This window comes from Oryzias latipes, chromosome 4 (assembly GCF_053564925.1).
Source record: "Oryzias latipes strain Hd-rR chromosome 4, Olatipes_Hd-rR_3.1".
Classification (NCBI taxonomy): domain Eukaryota; kingdom Metazoa; phylum Chordata; class Actinopteri; order Beloniformes; family Adrianichthyidae; genus Oryzias; species Oryzias latipes.
The window spans coordinates 8,036,691-8,057,094 of NC_136240.1; the positions used below are offsets into that span (position 1 = coordinate 8,036,691).

The 20,404-nt window shown below is 42.8% G+C and overlaps 1 protein-coding gene across 7 annotated transcripts in view; it reads left to right on the forward strand.

Moving 5' to 3' along the window:
- szt2 (SZT2 subunit of KICSTOR complex) overlaps positions 1-19,736 on the forward strand; it is a 62,379-nt gene extending 42,643 nt beyond the window's left edge. For 3 of the 7 annotated variants that reach the window (XM_023954046.2, XM_023954048.2, XM_023954047.2), the window contains 16 exons: positions 189-374; positions 2,272-2,527; positions 2,599-2,678; positions 4,147-4,269; positions 5,041-5,243; positions 5,342-5,438; positions 6,851-6,931; positions 7,080-7,154; positions 10,966-11,031; positions 12,992-13,205; positions 14,827-14,995; positions 15,068-15,190; positions 17,213-17,714; positions 17,846-17,956; positions 18,994-19,062; positions 19,144-19,736. In XM_023954046.2, coding sequence (XP_023809814.1) covers positions 189-374; positions 2,272-2,527; positions 2,599-2,678; positions 4,147-4,269; positions 5,041-5,243; positions 5,342-5,438; positions 6,851-6,931; positions 7,080-7,154; positions 10,966-11,031; positions 12,992-13,205; positions 14,827-14,995; positions 15,068-15,190; positions 17,213-17,714; positions 17,846-17,956; positions 18,994-19,062; positions 19,144-19,287 — 2,499 coding nt within the window. In that variant the 3' untranslated portion in view covers positions 19,288-19,736. The remainder of the gene's footprint in view (positions 1-188; positions 375-2,271; positions 2,528-2,598; positions 2,679-4,146; positions 4,270-5,040; positions 5,244-5,341; positions 5,439-6,850; positions 6,932-7,079; positions 7,155-10,965; positions 11,032-12,991; positions 13,206-14,826; positions 14,996-15,067; positions 15,191-17,212; positions 17,715-17,845; positions 17,957-18,993; positions 19,063-19,143) is intronic. The other 4 variants (XM_023954049.2, XM_078945684.1, XM_078945685.1 and 1 more) reach the window with 3 other exon arrangements.
- The last annotated feature ends 668 nt before the right edge of the window (positions 19,737-20,404 follow it).

Consider the following 20,404-nt stretch of genomic DNA (forward strand, 5'->3'; position numbering starts at 1 on the left):
ATTGATGACTTCCAGTGCAAAATGAGCCCTTTCTTGTTGAATAGGAGCACCAAGATTTCACAAGTTTTTCAGCCAATTCAGTCCTAATTTTAGATATTGGTGCCTGAATCCCGGAGTTCCTTGAGTTTGAAGTTCTGATATGTGTTTGAGCATCTTCCCATCATGCTTTGTGACTTTTGCTTCTGTAGGTGGTGCTGCACAGCTACAACTGGTCTGTGGATCTGGGCTCTTCTCTGAACCGGGAGCTGCTCCGGCTCGTCAGGTGGCAGAACGCCCGAGCCCACGTGGTCCACTGCCTGTTTAACCAGAAGATGGGGCTTTTTCATCACTACTGCTTCTCCGATGCTCCTGTCCACGACGTGGAATCTAAGCAGGTCAGAGGCCTTGATCCGTCTCACTGTGGCGCCATCACAAGCATGTCATAAACCTGCATCAGCTGGAACTAAAGCGGGACTCTTTAACTGGCTCATGATCCTCATTACTGTTCCCAATGAATACTTTTAAAATATGCTGTAAGGTAGAAACTCCAAAACCAGGTTAGGGTCAGTTTCTATGGACCAGTCAGCTTCTGGTCAATAACACAATCATAAAATACATTTTAGCTCTATAAGATGTTTCGTAAAATAAATAATAATAAAAAACAAGCAACTGCCACCGACTGTAAGGGGGGGAAATCCGTGCCCCCTGGCCTGGATCATTATGAAAAGTGTGAGCTTGGACAGGAGAATAATGATCTCCTCAGAACCAGTGAGCCCGGATTCCCGACAGTCCAGTTCGACTGCAGAGGTCGTGATGTGAAACCTGCAGCGCTCGGCAGTGGTGCATGTTAGCAGGTGAGGGGGGGTTAGATGCGGAGGAAGGTTCTGCCTGCAAGGGGGCAGCATGTGTGCAGCAGAAGGTGGTGGACCTGCGGCTGCTGAGGTGCAGCTGTGCTGCAGCGTTACGTCATCACCTGCCCCTTTGAAGCCTGTTGGGGGTCAGTGTGGGTGAAGTAGTCCTGACATTTAGTTGACTTTATGCAAGTTTGCAAAGAAAAAGGGTGAACTGCCAGAAACTGAAGCAGAAAAAACGTTTTGGTCTATAAAAGGCCACCCCACCCCCCACCGTCACCACCACCACTGCCGGCCAGTCCTGTGGCCAAAAGCAAACATGCTCTAAGACTCCGAGCTCCTCTTCATCACAGCATCACTAATGAGCGCAGACAGAAGGCCGGAGCAGAGCAGCAGAAAATTTGCCTGAACAGAGCTTCATCTGTCAGGGTGCTGATCGGGAGGTGGGGGTTTTGACCCTGTGGCCACGCTGCGGTCACGTGGGTCCAGAACTGAACAAACTCAGCCAAAGTTCCTGTCCGTGGCGTGCGTTCTGTTGCTGAATGTCGTCTGCTCCCATCACACCACACGTTGGAGAAGTTCCCACCCAGGAGCAGCCACAACAGGCTGAGAACAACCGAAAATGGTTCTGAAGTCCAGAAATGAGCAGCTCCACAGCAGTTGAGACCAAAAACGAGAACAGAAGAAAACATGAAGAATTTTCTCATTAGTGTATAAAACTGAAACTGAAATATTGAAGGTCCATGGACTGCTCTCCGGGGTCCTAAAAAGTCTTAAAGCATTGAATTTATGACATTTAGAAGTTTTACCTTAAAAATTGAATTTTGAAATCTGAGCCTTAAAAATTACGCTGTTTGAAACTTCTCCATTTCACATTTCTATTCGAAAATGTAATTTTTTCAAACCCAATTATTTTAATCAAATACTAGAAATAAATTGCGGCAGAACCAGAACCAATGCAGAACCAGTCTTCATGCACCGATAGGCTAAATGCCCACTGCTGGTTTAAAAAAAGAAAAAGAGGAAGCCTGCTAAAGCATCACGACCACAAACAAGATAAGAAGCCAAAGTTTTGATCATAAAATAAGAATAAATTAATAAAATGTGATATAGGCTGAAAATGTGACCTTTGTTTTTGATAATCATGGTCCTAAAAGGTCTTAAAAAGTCTAAAATTTAACTTGAATGCTGCAGAGGGTGAACATTCTCCTCCTGCTGCTGCATTCACAGAACATTCCTGCAGGTTTATGTCTGAAACCCAAACAAAAAGAATCTTTTTCCTGTTTTTCTTAGTGAAAGTTTGGAAATTCCATAAAACTGAGTGAAAGTGTAAACCTTGATTTCCATGTTCTGAGCGTTTGATGAAAGCGGGTGGGTCTTCAGGACTTCTGCGTTTTGTCTGTTGAAGTGAAGGTCTGGTTCATGACTTCTGCTTTTTTAGGATCCAAACCCGTTCCTCGGTCCGTCCATGGAGCCTGACGCGCTGCTCCGGAGCGCTGTCCCGCCTCCCTCCAGTAAAGAGCCGGGTCGAATGGGGGGCTCCGGTCGCAGTCTGGCCCCCCTCCACTTCCCCTCTGAGCTGCTCCCCTTCGATGAGGCCCTAAGGGACGTCTGCACCATCCGTCCCCTGATGGACGGGGACGTGGTGGCCCGGCACGGGGGCCAGCTGCTGGAGATGAAAGCTGCTGAGCGGAGAGGTAAAAGGGGCGGGGTTTCACCTACTGCTGTGTGTTGAGAGCCGATGGTTGAATCTGTTTTTGGGGGACAGAAATGGAGAGGCAGATGAAGATTGAGAACCTGTTCGTGACCTGGCAGCAGAGGTCAGCGCAGTCCAACATGCCCATCTCTGTGAGTATGCAATCCATTTTAACACTGACCTCAATTTCAGCCTTTATGATGGTCATGACAACCATGGTCCTTTCATGCTTGGAGATATATTGTTAATTTGGAATTTATTCTAAACGAACTGAAACCCTCTGACTTCCAGAATGAGGTTTGTTTAAAAATAAAAACTAACTGGATGCAGGTGCAGTTCTTGTTTTAGCCACCAGGGAGTTTTGGTCCACTGCCATTTTAGTCTTCATTAACTCCAATGTGAATAAAAATTGTGTGGTTTTAAGATGTTCTTGTGGCATATTTTTCATGATCGAGGACATGTATAAAGAAAATTACAATTAACATGAATCTACGTGAATCAGCTGATTCTGATACAGAGAGGGTGGCCTTTCATATCCACTTTTCTCTGCGGCAGAATCGGCTGATTGACATTGATAACATAAACACCCCACAACTGTGAAGTGTTGTGTATCACCACAGAGCTGCTTTTCTCCGCTGGTGGTTGTAAAGTTACGGTAGTCGAAAGAAAGACAAAGTTCGTTGGTCTAGACCGCTTAATTTGGTCTGGATCAAGTTCTAAACCTTGTGTTTGGTCTGTATTGAGACTGCGGTCTACTGGACATTTCTGATTTGGACCAAAGCTTGTAAAACCACACTACCTCGTGACTGAAGATCTCTTCACTCATTGGCCAGGAATTTCAAGGGTGGGGCAAACCAAATTTTAAACCTCTTTATCGTCTGGTAAAACACTTTTTACTTGAGCTTTGGTACAGTGGACGCATGCTGCAGGGCGGTTGCTGGCTTTGAAGGTACACTGACGGACAAATGTTCATGGCATATAAATTGTCAGGAGAACAGTTATGTGTGTAACGTTCAAAGTTGTTCCAATGATCCTGAATTCATGCAACCACATTTTAATGAGTTCCATGTGTCTCATTGTCGCTCCATTATTCTGTTTACATCTAAAGACCGGCTACGGTGGCCGTTTTGGTCCGGTTGTTCCACTCCGACCATGGAGCTTATTCATTCACACAGTGGAATCTCAGAGCGAAACGGAGCTCAATCTAATTGGAAATGAACCGGGATCACCTCGAGAGATGGGTCAGAGAGCGGTTTCTGGTCCTGGACCAAGGTCCGCTCGAATATATTCAGACTGCAAATTTGCTCCAGATTATCTGGGAATCCCTAAAGCTCTTGCACTAAAGGGTTACCACAAAACCTGCTACCTTGACATTATATCTCTTTTTGACTGAAGCTATTATTTTACTCTTCTAAATATAGACTTATTTGTCTTTGTATATTTGTCATATATGTTGACTGCTTTGCTGGCGTTTTGAGTAACCATGGTAATACAATTGTGTTTTATAAAATATTAGATGATTGAGTACTTACTTATGTTGGTGGATGAATTAAGAAAAGCTGTTCACAGAGTTACTTTTTTCTCTCTCTAGTCCTCTCTGACTCTTTATTGTCTCATCAGGGCATGGATCTGGAGATCCTGAAGCATTCTTCAAGACTCGTCCATTACTGCGCCACGCCTCTGCTCTTTGACCCCGCCTTTCGCAAGCAGATCCAGGAGGAGCAAAGTGGTCAGGCTCTGAAGGTTTGTTCTCCAGATGTTCTCAGATCCACAGATTCTATCAAGTCCCACCTGTGTTCTAGATTCACACTCACAGAGCAAACAGCTTGAGAACTTTTATAAAAAAATGTGCTCACAAATGCTTTGTATTTTGCTGCACACACAAATCTTCAAATACATGTGTAAAAGTCAACAAAAAGGTAAATATTTATAACAGATATGTTTATTTCCCAAGTCAATGAGGACCAAGTGTCAATGTGAATTTATGCAAACTCTGGTCTGGACCAAACAAAGACTTGTCTGAAGAAGTGAGGGAGTGTTGGTCCCATGGATACAATGGAGGCCAATGGCCCAGCAGACGAGGCTTCAAAGCAGAAGCTTTAAAATGGACTTTGAAACAGCTGCTCTTGAAATTCAAGATCATTTTCTGGATTTTGTAACTTTAGCAAGAAAATGATTCTCCTAACAAGTGCAGCATTTAAGAGCTCATGTAGTTGATGCTTTGTTCTTCTCATTTCTGACCAACTGAGGCAGCGATTGTAACACACGTGCTTCTGTTAACAAATTTGTGTCCACTTGCAGAAAGTTCAACAGGAAGACAAAGTGAATCAAACATACAACCTAAAATAAGTCCACACTCAATCTGGACCAAAGAAGATTACAGACAGACTTTCTGTCTGTGAATATGCTCTTAGAGTTTCCACTGTTAGATTATGTTTCATCATTTCTACATTAAAAGCAGAGTGGTGGTTTTAGAGGAGTGATGATACTGTGGGTTTTGGATGTGTATCTTAGAAGAGACACCGCTCCAACGACTCCACGGCATCGGGTCGGGACCGCAGCTATAGCACAGATTCCGCAGACATGCTTCCCAACCGGCTGAAGGAGGAGCCGTGGTTGCTAGACATCTGCAACAGCTTCCTGCAGCAGTACGTCCAGTACCTGCAGAGCATGGGCTTCATCCTGGTCCAGGTCCGGCCTCACTCTCCAGCTCGCAGGTCTGTTGTCCTGAAACACATTTCAGTCCAGTGTGGTTTACACAGATTCACAGTCTATTGTCTGTCTCTGACTAACCCGTCATGTGTCCCCCATGCAGTATTGCCCGGGCTCGTGCTGCCATGCTCAGTTCCATGTCTTTAGAGGGAAGAATGTCCTTCTCCTACGTGAAGCACAAAAGCGAAGACAGTCCAAAGGTTGGTGTTCTTTCATTATTCTTTGATTCATACTTAGCTCTTAGGATGTCATTTATTTCTCTTTACTTCCCCTTTTATTCTCTTTAGATTCTCCTTTGATTCTTGTTTGATTCTCCCTTGATTTTTTTTTTGATTCAGCCATGATTGTTCTTCTTTGTTCTCATTTGATTTTCCTTTCAGTCTTCTTTGATGGTCTCATGACCTGTTTTGATTCTACGTTGACTCTAATTTGATACTCCTTTTATTTTTCTTTGAATGTCCTTTTATTCCCCTTTGATCTCTTTTGATTCTCCTTTGAATTTACTTTATTTCCTTTGATTCTTTCTTGATACCCATTGGATTCTGTTTCGATTCTCAATTGATTTTCCTTTGATTCTTTTTTTTTAAATTCTACTTTTTTCTCCTTTGATCTCTTTTGATCTTTTTTAAAATTCTTCTTTCCTTCTCCCTTGATTGTATTTTGACCTCTTATTATTATTCTTTGATTTTCCTATTTTCTTTTATTCTTCTTTTATTCTACTTTGATCCCTTTTGATTCTTCTTTGATTCTACTTTCATCCCTTTTGATTCTCTTTTGGTTCTCTTTAGAATCTACCTATATTCTCGTTTGATCTCTTTTGATTCTCCTTTGAATCTACTTTATTTCCTTTGATTCTTTCTTGATACCCACTAAATCTGTTTCGATTCTCAATTGATTTTCCTTTGATTCTTTTTTTTAAATTCTACTTTTTTCTCCTTTGATCTCTTTTGATTTTTTTTAAAAATTCTTCTTTCATTCTCCCTTGATTGTCTTTTGACCTCTTGTTATTATTCTTTGATTTTCCTATTTTCTTTGATTCTTCTTTTATTCTACTATTATCTCTTTTGATTCTTCTTTGATTCTACTTTCATCCCTTTTGATTCTCTTTTTGTTCTCCTTAGAATCTTCCTATATTCTGCTTTGATGTATTTTGATTCTCCTTTGATTTTCCATTGTTTTTTTCCGGTTTACCTGGGTAACAATTAGAATGGCTTTTTTGAAGCTCTGCACGAGGTCATTCTCTGCAGCGGGTAAACTGGAGGGTCTGATGCTGACATGAGGGGAACAGTGCAGAACCTGTTCTGCTGGAGGGTAGGCATCTGACCAGATCAGTTTGATGGGAGCCGCCCTCGACCTTTTCTCTGTAGCTAACATCAGTAAGAGCTGCTGTGGTCCAGGTTTCCCCCTGTTTATCTCCATTGCCAAATCAGCCAACATCCTTGGTTTGTCTTCATCCGTGTGGGAATACTCATCTTAAAACTATTTTCAAGTTTCCTAAAGGTCCTAAGTCTGTTCAGAGATCCTAATCCTATACTCTAAAATCCTTGAAACCTATGCTGCTCTGCCTACAGGCTCTGATGTGAGACTGAAACCAATGTTTTTTCTGTGACAGGTAGTCGCCCCCGGCACCGCCTCGTATCACCTGCAGAGGGCACTGCCAGGCGGGATCGTGCTGATGGAGCTGTCGTTTCAGGTGTGACACTGAGATTCTAGTTGTAGATTAGGATTTTACAACTTATTTGTCATTTATGTTTAAAATAGGCATTTTTCTTTAGATCATTTGTTTGTACTGTGTTGTAAAAATGGAACTTGCCTTAACTAACCCATTGTCATGTTTTCAGGGGTGTTACTTCTGTGTGAAGCAGTACGCTCTGGAGTGTTCCCGCATCCCTATGGGTCAAAGTGTCAACTCACAGGTAAATCTACAGCATCTGACAATAACTGTCTGTTTCAGTCTCTTGTTAAAACAAAAACAGCAATAATTCTCTCCAGCTGTTACACCCTGGAGAGTGGAAGAGAATCAGCAAGGAAGTTGTAGTTAACAGTGTGTGCATCCTGGTTACCTGTCGAGTTTTCAAACAAAAAAGTTCATTGCAGTTAGTGAATAAGAGGCAGTTTCTATACTCATGCACGATTTATGTTTGGATTTTTGGGATGTAGAACGTTTGGGCATCCATGCTTCTCTTTTTTCCCATTTCTGTTTGAAATAATCTATTTGTGTTTTTAGGTTAGAAAACGTGAAACTAAAAACACAACGAACAAAAATCCTCTGTTTTTAGTGTGTGCGGTGAGGTTGGGGGGTGGGGGTGATGGTGCTCACTTAACAAACCTTTGGTCAAATGTGTTTATTATATTGGGAGGTTTAGGGTTTCAAATCTACAATGCCATCAATTTCCACCAGAGAACATGCTCTCAGGGTCAGTCAGAGAAGACATTATAGATTGTTGGGTTTCATGTGAATTCTCGCCTGTCTCTACTCTGCCTCTTTCCTTCTTAGGTGAATTTAATAATCAGTGGGTATTTGGAAAATGAGTGTGTAAATTTTTTAACATCAGCAGAAATAACTGAATGAAAAAAAAAAACAAATATAGTTTAGGGATGTTGAAAACAGAGCTGATGTCACAAAAGGGGATAAGGGGTGCTGTAAAATCCTGACCTAGTGTCTGAACCGAATGCTCACAAACAAAACAACACATTTGTTCAACTGAACAAACATTGATTTGGCAAAAAAAAATCTGAGGCACTGCCGTGCAACAGTAGTGAGATCCGGGCTTTTGCAGCATCGTGTAATCTTCTGAAAAATGTCATTTAGCTGAAAGTGAATCTTTGGTCAAGGGAAATATTGATAAGACATAAAAAGATAGATTATCATTGAAGAAAAGGTGGTATTTGTTCATGTCCAGGAGGCAACCAAAGTGTATGAGTCAATGCCAAAGTTTTTGTCACACTAGTTTATAAGTGTTAGTATGTCATCTGCCTGGATGTGTTTGTATGTGTCATTACATGATTGTTGTTAAAAGGGCTGTCTGTGTTGCCTGTTCCGAGTCAGTGTTTGTCTGTTATTGTTAGGTCTCCATTCATCTGTGTGTCACTGATGTGTGCAATCATCTGTTTTTGTGTGAGGTCTCTATTTGTGTGTGTGTTGTCTCTGTTTGTGTAAGGTCCCTGTTTGTCTGTGAGTGTAAACTCCCTTTCTTTTGTTATTGTGAGGTCTCTATTTTTCTGTGTGTCTTGTCTTCATTCGTCTGTGTGTGAGGTCTCTACCTGTGTCTGAGGTCTCTGTTCGTCTATGTGTGAGGTCTCTGTCTGTGTGTGAGGTCTCTGTTCATTTGTGTGTGAGGTCTTCATCTATTTGTGAGGTCTCTGTCTGTGTGTAAGGTCTCTTTCATCTATGTGTGAGGTATCTTTCATCTATGCATGAGTTCTCTTTCATCTATGTGTATGAGGTCTCGGTTCGTCTATGCATGAGTTCTCTTTCATCTATGTGTATGAGGTCTCGGTTCATCTATGTGTGAGGTATCTTTCATCTATGCATGAGTTCTCTTTCATCTATGTGTATGAGGTCTCGGTTCATCTATGTGTGAGGTATCTTTCATCTATGTGTGAGGTCTCTTTCATCCATGTGTGAGGTCACTTTCATCTATGTGTATGAGGTCTCTGTTCGCATGTGTAGGAGGCCCTTGTTCGTCTATGTGTGAGGTATCGTTCATCTGTGTATAAGGTCTCTGTTCGTCTATGTGTGAGGTATCTTTCATCTGTGTATAAGGTCTCTGTTCGTCTATGTCTGAGGTATCTTTCATCTGTGTATAAGGTCTCTGTTTGTCTATGTGTGAGGTCTCTTTCATCCATGTGTGAGGTCTCTTTCATCTATGTGTATGAGGTCTCTGTTCGCATGTGTAGGAGGCCCTTGTTCGTCTATGTGTGAGGTATCTTTCATCTGTGTATAAGGTCTCTGTTCATCTATGTGTGAGGTCTCTGTTCGTCTATGTGTGAGGTCTCTGTTCGTCTATGTGTGAGGTCTCTGTTCATCTATGTGTGAGGTATCTTTCATCTGTGTATAAGGTCTCTGTTTGTCTATGTGTGAGGTCTCTGTTCGTCTTTGTGTGAGGTGTCTTTCATCTGTGTATAAGGTCTCTGTTTGTCAATGTGTGAGGTCTCTATCTAATATATGTGTGAGGTCTCTTTTCTTCTATGTGTTCGTCTGTGTGTGAGGTCTCTTCAATCTATGTATGAGGTCTATATTCTTCTTAGTTTGAGGTCTCTTTCGTCTGTGTATGAGGTCTCTGTTTGTCTATGAGGTCTCTGTTTTTCTATGTGTGATGTCTCTGTTTATCTTTGTGTGAGGTGTCTTTCATATATGAATATGACGTCTCTGTTTGTAAATGTGTGAGGTCTCTTTCATCTATGTATGAGGTCTCTTTTCATCTATATTTGAAGTGTCTGTTCGTCTATGTGTGAGGTCTCTGTTCGTCTGTTTGTGAGGTTTCTGTTTGTCTGTGTGGTCTCTTTCATCTATGTGTGTGGTCTCTGTTCATTTATGTGTGAGGTCTCTGTTCATCTATGTGTGTGGTCTCTGTTCATCTATGTGTGTGGTCTCTGTTCATTTATGTGTGAGGTCTCTGTTCATTTATGTATGAGGTCTCTGTTCATCTATGTGTGTGGTCTCTGTTCATTTATGTGTGAGGTCTCTGTTCATTTATGTATGAGGTCTCTGTTCATCTATGTGTGTGGTCTCTGTTCATTTATGTGTGAGGTCTCTGTTCATCTATGTGTGTGGTCTCTGTTCATCTATGTGTGAGGTCTCTGTTCATCTATGTGTGTGGTCTCTGTTCATCTATGTGTGTGGTCTCTGTTCATCTATGTGTGTGGTCTCTGTTCATCTATGTGTGAGGTCTCTGTTCATCTATGTGTGAGGTCTCTGTTCATCTATGTGTGTGGTCTGTGTTCATCTATGTGTGTGGTCTGTGTTCATCTATGTGTGTGGTCTCTGTTCATCTATGTGTGAGGTCTCTGTTCATCTATGTGTGTGGTCTCTGTTCATCTATGTGTGAGGTCTCTGTTCATCTATGTGTGTGGTCTCTGTTCATCTATGTGTGAGGTCTCTGTTCATCTATGTGTGTGGTCTCTGTTCATCTATGTGTGAGGTCTCTGTTCATCTATGTGTGTGGTCTCTGTTCATCTATGTGTGAGGTCTCTGTTCATCTATGTGTGTGGTCTCTGTTCATCTATGTGTGAGGTCTCTGTTCATCTATGTGTGTGGTCTCTGTTCATCTATGTGTGAAGTTTCTGTTCCTCTATGTGAGGTCTCTGTTCAACTGAATGTGAGGTTTCTGTTCCTCCATGTGTGGTGTCTTTCATCTATATGTGAGGTATCTGTTTGTCTTTGTGTGAGGTTTCTGTTCATTTTTATGTGTTGTCTCAATTCATCTATGTATGTGAGTTCTCTGTGTGTGCTGTTTGTTTTTTGAAGTCTCCATTCATGTGTGTACATGGTCTCCATTCGTATGCCATTATGAGGTATGTGTTCGTTTGTGTGTTAGGTCTCTGTTTTGTCACGGTATTTGTTTGTCTTTGTGTGTGCAGGTCTTTGTTTTTCTGTGTGTGGAGGTCTTTGTTCGTCTGTTTTTATTGTCTCGTTTTTGTGTGTGTGGTCCCTGTTTGTCTGTGTGTGTGGTCCATGTCCGTGTGTGTGTCCGTCTCTCAGTCCTCCTGTGGTCTCTCCATCAGGGCAGCCTCATCTCCAAACCTCGTTGCAGGCCGTTTCCAGACTCCATGCCAGTGTCTGACTGTGCGGTATGTCCCTGCCATTCTCTGAGGGGGTGTCTACCTTCAATTAGGCCACACCCCCCTGCAAACTGCTTCCTACCATCAGACTTGATTTCTGACTTTTCAGATCTGCTTGTCTATTTTTGTCTGTGGGAGTGAAAGGGAGTCTTCTTTGTCTCAGTGGACCTCAGATCCAGGTTCTGACAGGAACCTCCTCATAACTGAATGTTCTAAAGTTTCAGTTATGAGGATTGGGAGCTTGGGATAATTGGAGGTTAATTGTTGGTTTGAAGCTTCTGGCCTGATTATACATTCTTTGTGATTTCTTCTCCCTGCCTGACTCCCCATTTGTGGTTTGGCGGCTGTGGGTGTTCCAACTTTGTTTCTATCAATCAGCTGCTGCTCTGTCCAGAAAATCAAACCTGACTCCTCATCAGTCTTTACATTCACTGTTTTGAGATGTTCATGCAGGTCCTGTCTGTATTTATTGGAACAGTGTCTCCTTCAGTGGTTTCAGCATCGCCCCCCTCGTACCAGTCTAGTCTTAGTGCAGAAAAACGAGTCCTTCAACGTGGTGAAAGTCAGGGCGCTAATGTTCAAGTCCACAAAAGAACAATTCGAAGTCCATCCCCACAATAGTCAGTCCATACAACCTGTTCTGGATCACAATTGTTTTCTTAGTCCGACCTTTCCCTGTTCATCTTTAACTTTTACGTATCCGGGTCGGAGCACAAATACTTCCCCATGCAGAAGGGGGGAGTATACTCTCTGTCTTTCTGTCCTTTATGACAAAGGTGAACATTATATTGTGATTTCAACGGGTTAATTTAAATAATGTGTAGCATCATCAATTTTCTTTATTGTCCATTAATCTCTTATGAAAGAAATGTCTGCAGAAGAGCATTTGACTAAAAAAATAAATGCCTAGGTTAGTAAATATCATTAATCCTTAATTTTAATTTATAATAATCCTTTAAAGTTACCAACCCTCATAAACACCTTCATAAAAGTCAAAGCTTTAGGAATTAAACAACAGAACTGTCTGTTTATGCTTTGGAATATACACAGCTGAGTGATAAAACACATGAAAGATGCTGGTACAATAAAGTTTTTAAAAATGTGTGCTGTCTGGCAGTGCATAAAGGTCAGGTCTTAACCATTTTATCTTTGCGTTTGCAAGTTTGTGTTATTTTTACCAAGTGTTGTTTCATAGAATTTTATTTGGACAGAAATGTACATTTGATTCTTTCATTGTGTTTAGCCAGCATTTTACCTCTATTGGCAGCTTTTAGTAGTTTCCACTTCATTTTCAATGGTCAGTTCTGAGAGCACCATCTTGTCTTCAGTTTTTTGTGATTTTATGCTGAGAAATTTTTAACACTACATGTTACGAAGCCGACCTCCTAGCTTTGACGTACGATGCTTTGGCACACTGAGTAATTTTCATTAGATCTATTCGATGCCAGAGTTCACTGAACCAAGCTTTGGGCCACCCCTGCAAGATGGCCTTGATTAGATCGCCGTGCCGGGGGCACAGAACAAAGCAGACACATCAACCAAACTCTGGGCTTAAACAAACTCTGGTACGGTAACCTGAGTAGTTTGATAGACTGAAAGGCTCCTGCAGGCTTCTTTTTTTTACTCTTTTATGACGATTGTATTTGCCGCATTAAATAAATGTGAAAAAATCTGGACGTTTTATAGCGACTGTCTGCACCAGGAGTCACTGCAGACATGTCATTAACAGTTTCCATTTTCATTTCAAGTTTTTTCTTGGTTTTGGTTGAAATAAGTGTTTTTTAATCTAGTTGAGACTTGAAGATCTGCTTTAAGTTCTTCATGAATTACATGCAGCATGTCACTCAGAAGCAGGTTCACCAATAGAAACTCAGATGAACGTGGAGTCAGACGGAAGTTGGGCCATACGTGTTGGTCGGGCGTGCTTTCAGCCTGCTGCATCCTGATGCTGGCTCCGGCTCTGTTGCAGCTCTCCATGCTGTTCACTGAGGAGTGCGATAAGGTGCGGGACCTGATGCACGTCCACTCCTTCAGCTACGACTTCCACCTGCGAGTGGTTCACCAGTACTTGGTGGGTTCCCACATGACGCTCCGGCAGGGCTACCAGCTCACAGATTTCCTGGACGACTTCATCTCCCATCACCCGGACATCCCCAAATTTGGCCGCAATCACATCTTTCAAGGTGACCGTGGGGTTTGATCTCAGCTTTATGATGAACTGTTGCGCAAACACATGACTTAATCCCAAACTCTGTTCCACAATCCAGTGAGTTGAGAGTGGACGTTAAAGGATTAAATCAAGAAAGATCAGAGAGACAATTCATAATCAGTTAAATAGAATTAGAGATGTTGACTTTTTGAAGCCAGGTCAGTTTGTCAGGTAACCACAAGGGGGCTTTTTATACACACTATTAGTCTTCATTTAAACCAGCATTCTGGTTTAAATCCTTTTTTTTTTCTTTTCTGTGGTCAGAATTGACATGCGCATCTCTGTAAACTTTGAAGTTTTATTCTAAATTTAGTATAGAATTTGTATCATATTGTTCCAACAACAGACAAGTATGTTTGCTTCGTCCATTTTACATTTTTAAATGGACGTTTGTCAGCAGCAGATGAGCCAAAATAATCACCATCCAAAGATTTAGACATGATGTTCACAAAGCCCTCTGTAAACCAGGGTTGTGTCCAAAGTCCTTCACTACTCACTGGCTAGTGCACTGGGCGTTCGCCGTTTTCTATGGCTGTCTGAATCTACTATTTGAAAATCCAGTGCCCTAGAAAATTCCCAGAAGTCTCTGTGAAAAGTGTACATCAATGCTCTCTAAATTGGCGAATATAGACCACAATGCATTGCGTTTGAACGATTTTTTTCTTTGAAAAATGTATGTATACACAGTGGATTCTTGAATAGTCTTTGTAAAATGCTCATATTTATTAAGTTTTTACTTTGCCAAATGGACGATGTCACATTTAGGGCTCAGGTGGTTAAGCAGGTCTGCCAATGATCGAAGGGTCGCCGGTTCGACCCCGGTCCTCCCAGTTAACCATTGGGTCTTTGGGCAAGATACTTCACCCTCCATGCCACCAGTGTGGCTCCACTGGTGTGTGAGTGTGGATGAATGTCCCGGTGATGGTCAGAGGGGCTGTAGGGGTGAACTGGCTGCCACACCTCTGTCTGCCTCAGGGCAGCTGAGGGTACTTCAGTTGTTACCATCACCAAGTGTAAATGAGAAGTGAATGAATAATGGACACATTGTAAGCGCTTTGAGTGTCTGGAAAAGCCTAGAAAAATCCAATCCATTGTTATTACTATTATTATTTGCCGTTAAAAAAAAGAAAGTAGTGAGCATCTGTCTGAATTTCATTAAAATTCAGGGCACTGGATGGTCCTGCAATAGACATAGTAGTGAGGGAATTCGGACATAGCCCAGGTGTTTGTCCGTGAGGTTTGTGGGCGTGGTCATGTCATGTGACCGAAGCAGCGGTACACCTCAAAAACTTTAGATATTTTGGGAAAGCCTTTATTGGTCAAAACAAGTAATTGACACAGATAGTAGAAACTTCTGATGAAGCACTTCAAACATTTAAGCTTGTGTTTTCTTGTCCAACATTGTTTAAATTTGGTGCATGACTGTTTACCTCCACCATTATCAGAGCTGATATCATTAAACCACTTTATGACAACCTGAAGATGCAGCATTAGGCCATTTCGCTAGCTCCCTCAACCTTTACCCCTGAACAGCACCTGTGAGAATACAGGCCTTTGAGTTGGAAAAAGTGACACGTTGTTCTTATATGAATCAGGAAGCCTGTCTGTGTCCACGGGGATGATAACGGGCCACCAGCTCTACAACTACATCACCGATCATGCCAGCACCTACGGCATGAAGCCCCTGCGCATGTCCAAGGCTGCAGCTGCTGCAGACAGTAAGAGAGGACTGCCCGAGTACGCTCTGGTGGATCTGTGGACCAGGTGAAGGCACAGCTGCCGCTGCTCCATCTGATCCTCGCTCCTGCATCAGTCTGACCTTTTTTCTGTTGGCAGCTCGGGTTCTTACAAAGATCTGGAGGGCCTGCAGCACCACGATGACTTTGACGTGTCTCTGGTGGTTTGTCACAACGCTGCTCCGTTTGAGGAGCAGTCCGACAATGAGAAGCACCTGCTCAGGTGAGAGGGGCTCTCAGTCCACCTTAAACTGCGTTTGCATCATAAGAGTTTTTCCCTGCATGCTGCCAAATGCTGCGACCACGACTGTATATGACAACTGGATTGAGTAAGCGTGACAGAAAACTGTTCACTTCCAACCAAATGAAGTCAGTTATGTAACCATTTTTTTTTGTGAAACCGACGCCGCCATGTTGGAGCCAGACAAAGTCTGTGAGCAGTAATCGGTCCAAGTCAGTGTGATTCTACATTTCTATGGCAACCACTCTCTCCAATCAAGAGTAACCTTGTTGAAAGGCCACACCTCTACCGATTAAAGCAGGCTACACAAAATCTGTCAAATGTTTGGAACATTCAGTGTGAGACCACAGACTTTTATTGAGACATCTGATTGGCCAATCTATACCTTGAATAACTTGCAATAAAGAACCCTTACCATTAAGAAAAATTAAGATGATAAAAAACATTTTTAAAAAAATTGTATGAGAGCATGAATGATTATTCTGACCAATAGAATGACTGAGTTATAGCTGTTTATTTCTCTATAGAAGTCTATAGCAGGTACCTCCTATTTTGAACATTCGGGGTGGGGGTCACTCAGTCCAGTAAATGCCTGGGACACACTTGACCTTGATCTGAATTTGGATTACGTTACAAAGTCTCAAAGTGGGCAGGTTCGTTGAAGTAAGGCAACCCAAACCTCTAAGGACTTCTTTCTGTGTGCCAACTCCATCCTTGTTTTTTTTCTTTTCTTTTTTTTGCCTCACATTATAGCAATAACAAACATTGAAACATTGTGGCTAAGCGTAGTGCTGCTTCTTAGTCTTGGAGTTTATTTAAATTTATTAACTAAAAGAGCCACGAAAACTCTGGCCAGTTCCGGTTTCTGCTTGTTTTGGAGGGAAAAAATCCACAATTGCTGTTCTTCATACTGTTGACCCCTTGACGCCAATATTTATTTGTCAGCTATGAAAAAGATTTACTGCTGTTTTAGTCTTTAAGTAGAGATCAAATTAAAGTAATTTGGGAGCGGTTTGATGCATATTTGCATCAGTAGGTGTCCAGGGGTTACCAACATCCATCTTCTCAACTCACATGGTTGTCAGAGCCAGTCCCAACTCCTTTTGGGCGAAGGCAGGGTACTGTTAACAACATATGCATTAGTAATGTTGGAGCTTGGAGTCTAGTAGCTGCAGCTCATTTCTAACTAGTATGGTTGGACCAGTTCCTCAAGGAAAGTATTAATAGTAGTAGATAATAGCACGCAACAAAACAAGATGGAAACACCATTAACCAGTGTTGAACAAGAAAGAACAGGACGAAATAGGACTTCTGGACATGCAGCTTTTGGTGGTTCATTGGGCTCATAAGTTTGTGGTTAGTTCTTTTACCCAAGTGTTTTATTTGTTGTTGTTTTATTTACATTAAGATTCACTCTGATGAAAATAGTGTTTTTCGTGTTTTTGACATGTTCTTGTGGCATTTTTCTGATTGTGTTTGACATATGTAAACTGCATAAGGCTAAAAATTGCACATTTCATAGAATTTCTTTAATCAAATCGCTGTTAATCAGAAGCAGATGAAAAAGTGCTGTTTGAAAAAGATCATAGTTGTGGTGAAAAATACGCCGGGTGGCCACAAGCTTCCTGCTCTGCTCCATTCTGATGCATCCACTTGCAGACAAATTGATCCATGTATGTCTTGTTTTCTCGTTTGAGCTGGAATCTGGCTCAAACCTCCAACATTGGTTGCCATTTTTGCTGCACCTGTAATGTTAGGTTAGGGGTGTGTAGGTCTGTAAACTAGCAGGAGTGCAGGTAAACAAATGGGTGACAGGAAGTGGGGGCGGGCTCAGAGGTGAATTTCGAAAGAGCTTCTGCTGTTCTGCTGAAGCTGTCCAAAAATAACGGCACAAATTTCTGTATTTTGGCTGAAAATGGCATAATTATGTATAATTAGATGGAAACCAGGCTGCAAGTCCAGAGAAGATGACATCCGTGATGCTAACATGACTTCTGCCTGCAGGTTGCGCTTCTTTATCATCATGACGAGCCAGAGGGAGCTGTTTCCCCGCCTCACCGCTGATATGCGCCGCTTTAAAAAGCTTCCTCAGATCTACCGCGATACCGCTGAACCAGGTGGTCGAGCCCCCCAGGATCGAGCAGAGGCTGCAGGGCCCCGAGGGGACGAACAGGATCTTTGGGAGGATTCCTCCTCTGAAGTCGCTAGCGCTTCCACTCCGAGTGATGGCAACGAGTTCTATCCGCTGAGAGGGGGGAGGCTGGAGGCTCAGGGGCTGCTGTACTCCTGCCCATTGTTCCCGCTGCTCAGCAACGAGGTGGCGTCGGCCCGCAAGCAGATCCAGGTCAACGTGGAGCAGGCCATGGGTCACTGCCGCCGGGACAACCTGTGGAAGAGGCTTTTCCATGGGGAACATGCGGCTCTGGCCAAGCTGTCATTCACTGAGCTGGAGGAGCTGCTGGAGGCCGTGCACAGCCAATCAGTGGGGGAGATCGACCCCCAGCTGGTAAGACACCAAAACCTGAAAACTGCTTTCACCGACCTGCGGAGAGAAGAACCTCCGAGTCTCTGAACGTTAGAAGTTTGTCTCTAGCTTCAGAGGAAACGCTTAGCTGACTGCCATCTGTGTTTCTGCAGGACTGCTTTCTGACCATGAGTCCGGCCTGGTACCAAAGTCTGATCAAAGTCCTGCTGTCCCGCTTCCCGCAGAACTGCCGGCACTTTGACAACAGCGGCGTCCAGTATCTGGTGAGCTGAGGATTTCTGCACAGCTTCAGGCTGAAGTGTAATCAAATAGTTTAACATTTATTACCAGCAACCTTCTCCATTGAAAGCTCAGTCTGTTCATAAGAAAACATCGTGCAGAAGGGGATGGGGTGAACCTCGCCCTCTAAAGCCAGGAGCTAGGCTGCCACTCGGGATGAAGAAGGGATTGAGATTTCATTCAGCTGATCTTCAGCTGAGATCTGTCGTCTTTCATTCAAGTTTTTTACATAAACTTCTTCGTTTTTGTACTGAGTATGAATCAGGAAAAAGATTCAGTTCGAAAATAGGAGAACTTTAGTTCAGTGATGTAAAGAAACCAAAAGTGGTGAAAATGATATTTACCAATTTTCACAGGACCTAAGGCTGCAGCTTTTTGGATCAGCTGAAGGCTTTTTAAAGACTCACTCTAATAAAGAAAAATACTGTCTTTGGTGTTTTTAATATTTTTATACATGTCCTCCAGGACATATATAAAAAATAAGTTCAAACTTGCATTTCTGAGTATTTCTTAGGTCAAATTGTTTTGAATCAGGAGCAGTAAGAGCGTATTTGTGACATAGAGGGAGGGGAAGGGGGGCGGGGTTGTTCCAAACCGCGCATAACTCATGCCGCTCTGCAGAAACTATGTTCTACATGAAGACACAGATTTTTAGATTTAGCCTAAAACGAAGTAATTATAATTAGATCGCTAGGAACCCTTTGAAAATAGTTCAAAAGATGATCGGACTGGGTCTTTGAAAAGGTTTTAGAGCAAATGATTATCGATGATGTGGTAATCTAATCTGAAAGTACCAAATGCATCCTTCTGAAAGTGTTGGAGATGTTTGCAACACTGCAGAGATGAAAGAGGGGCGTTCCAGAAGTTTCCTCTAAAAATGTTTCCTTGCATTTAAACCTGAGATCAGTTTAGTGACTCTAAAGGCCAAAAACCCCCTTTTTCTGGGTTTTTGGACCAAAAACTCTTTAAATTTGTAGGACATTACAATAATGTTGGACTTTGGATTGTGGTTCTCTTCCAGGCGGTTCTGAACCAGAAGTTCACCGACTGCTTTGTTCTGGTATTTCTGGATAATCCATCTGGGAAAACGGTGAGTTTTCAAATCATTCCTGAATTTCTTGGTGTCCAGATGTGTGGATGACAGCTCCTCTGTAAACTATTCTGTCTGCAGAGTTTTAAGGTCGTGTTTCGGGAGCCTCTGCCGGCACAGCCTGCTCCGAGCAGCAGCCCCCCCCCTCAGCTGGTGTCCATGTACCACCACCTGGAGTCTGTCATCAACACAGCCTGCTATAACCTATGGACCGGGCTGCTTTAGAGCCCACCCGGGCTCATGTTGGCGTCTTGATGCACCAACATGAATGCACTCAGCTGAAACTCCAAGAATCACTGCTTGTTCTTTTAATGTTCAGCCACTGAACCTGTGCATGAACCAGGATCCAGTTCTCACCTGTACAGCTTAGTCGGTGAAATGCACGTTGGATCTGGTGCCTTCAGGAGCGAAGCAGGGCGATTCGTTTTCACCTCACTGCCTCCTCAAGTGCCTTCCTGTCTGTGAATTGAACTGTCTGAGGTCACTTCCTGAGCCAGCCAGTACCCAAAAACGGTTTAAGCTTTAGGTTTGATCCAATGACCCTTGTGGGTGCGAGAGGCTCTCTTTGATCCGATGTTTGGACTGAGCAGAACCGGGTCTGTGGCATCGCAGCTTGTGAGGCTCTTGGAGATCTATTCCAGCCTGTACATGTGTAAATAAAGAGCGTGCTCTCAGTCTGTGTGTGTCAAGCACCAATCATCTGCCTCTGGAGCTACGTTCATGCCGCCCTCTGCAACGCACATTCCAGCGACCACTCTCAATGAAAAGTCTATGTAAACGCACATAGACGCGCGTTCTAGGATTTCACGATCAAAACACTCATGTCACACATCTACTACCGTTTTCAGGCTGTACATACTAAATGCACGTCTATTGAAAGTTGAACCAGGTTAAACTTGACTAATCAAGGACTCAGATTTGGTAGTCACGTATGTGCTGTTTGAAAATTGATCACAGATGAGAAACTATGGTATCCAGCTGTCACACACCTAGGTGTGTGAAATTTGTTCTCCGCTCGGGAACCATTTGGTGGATTAACCCACCCAATCCCACCCCTTAACCCTTGGGCTATCCTAGGCACTTTACCATTGGGAGTTGGGTCATCTAGACCCACTAGACAGTGCTCTGAACCTTTTTTCTTCAATGATTTGTGATCTTCACTGGTGTCCATGGATTACATGAAATCTTTCCACCTTTATCCACCTTTGTCATGGTAGGGAGAACACGTCAATGTAAGGGTGAGGTCATCTAAGATAGCACAAGGGTTAATGCAGGGAGGCATTGGGTCCCATATTTTTAGAGCCTTTGGTATGACTCGGCCTGGATTTGAGTATGAGAATAG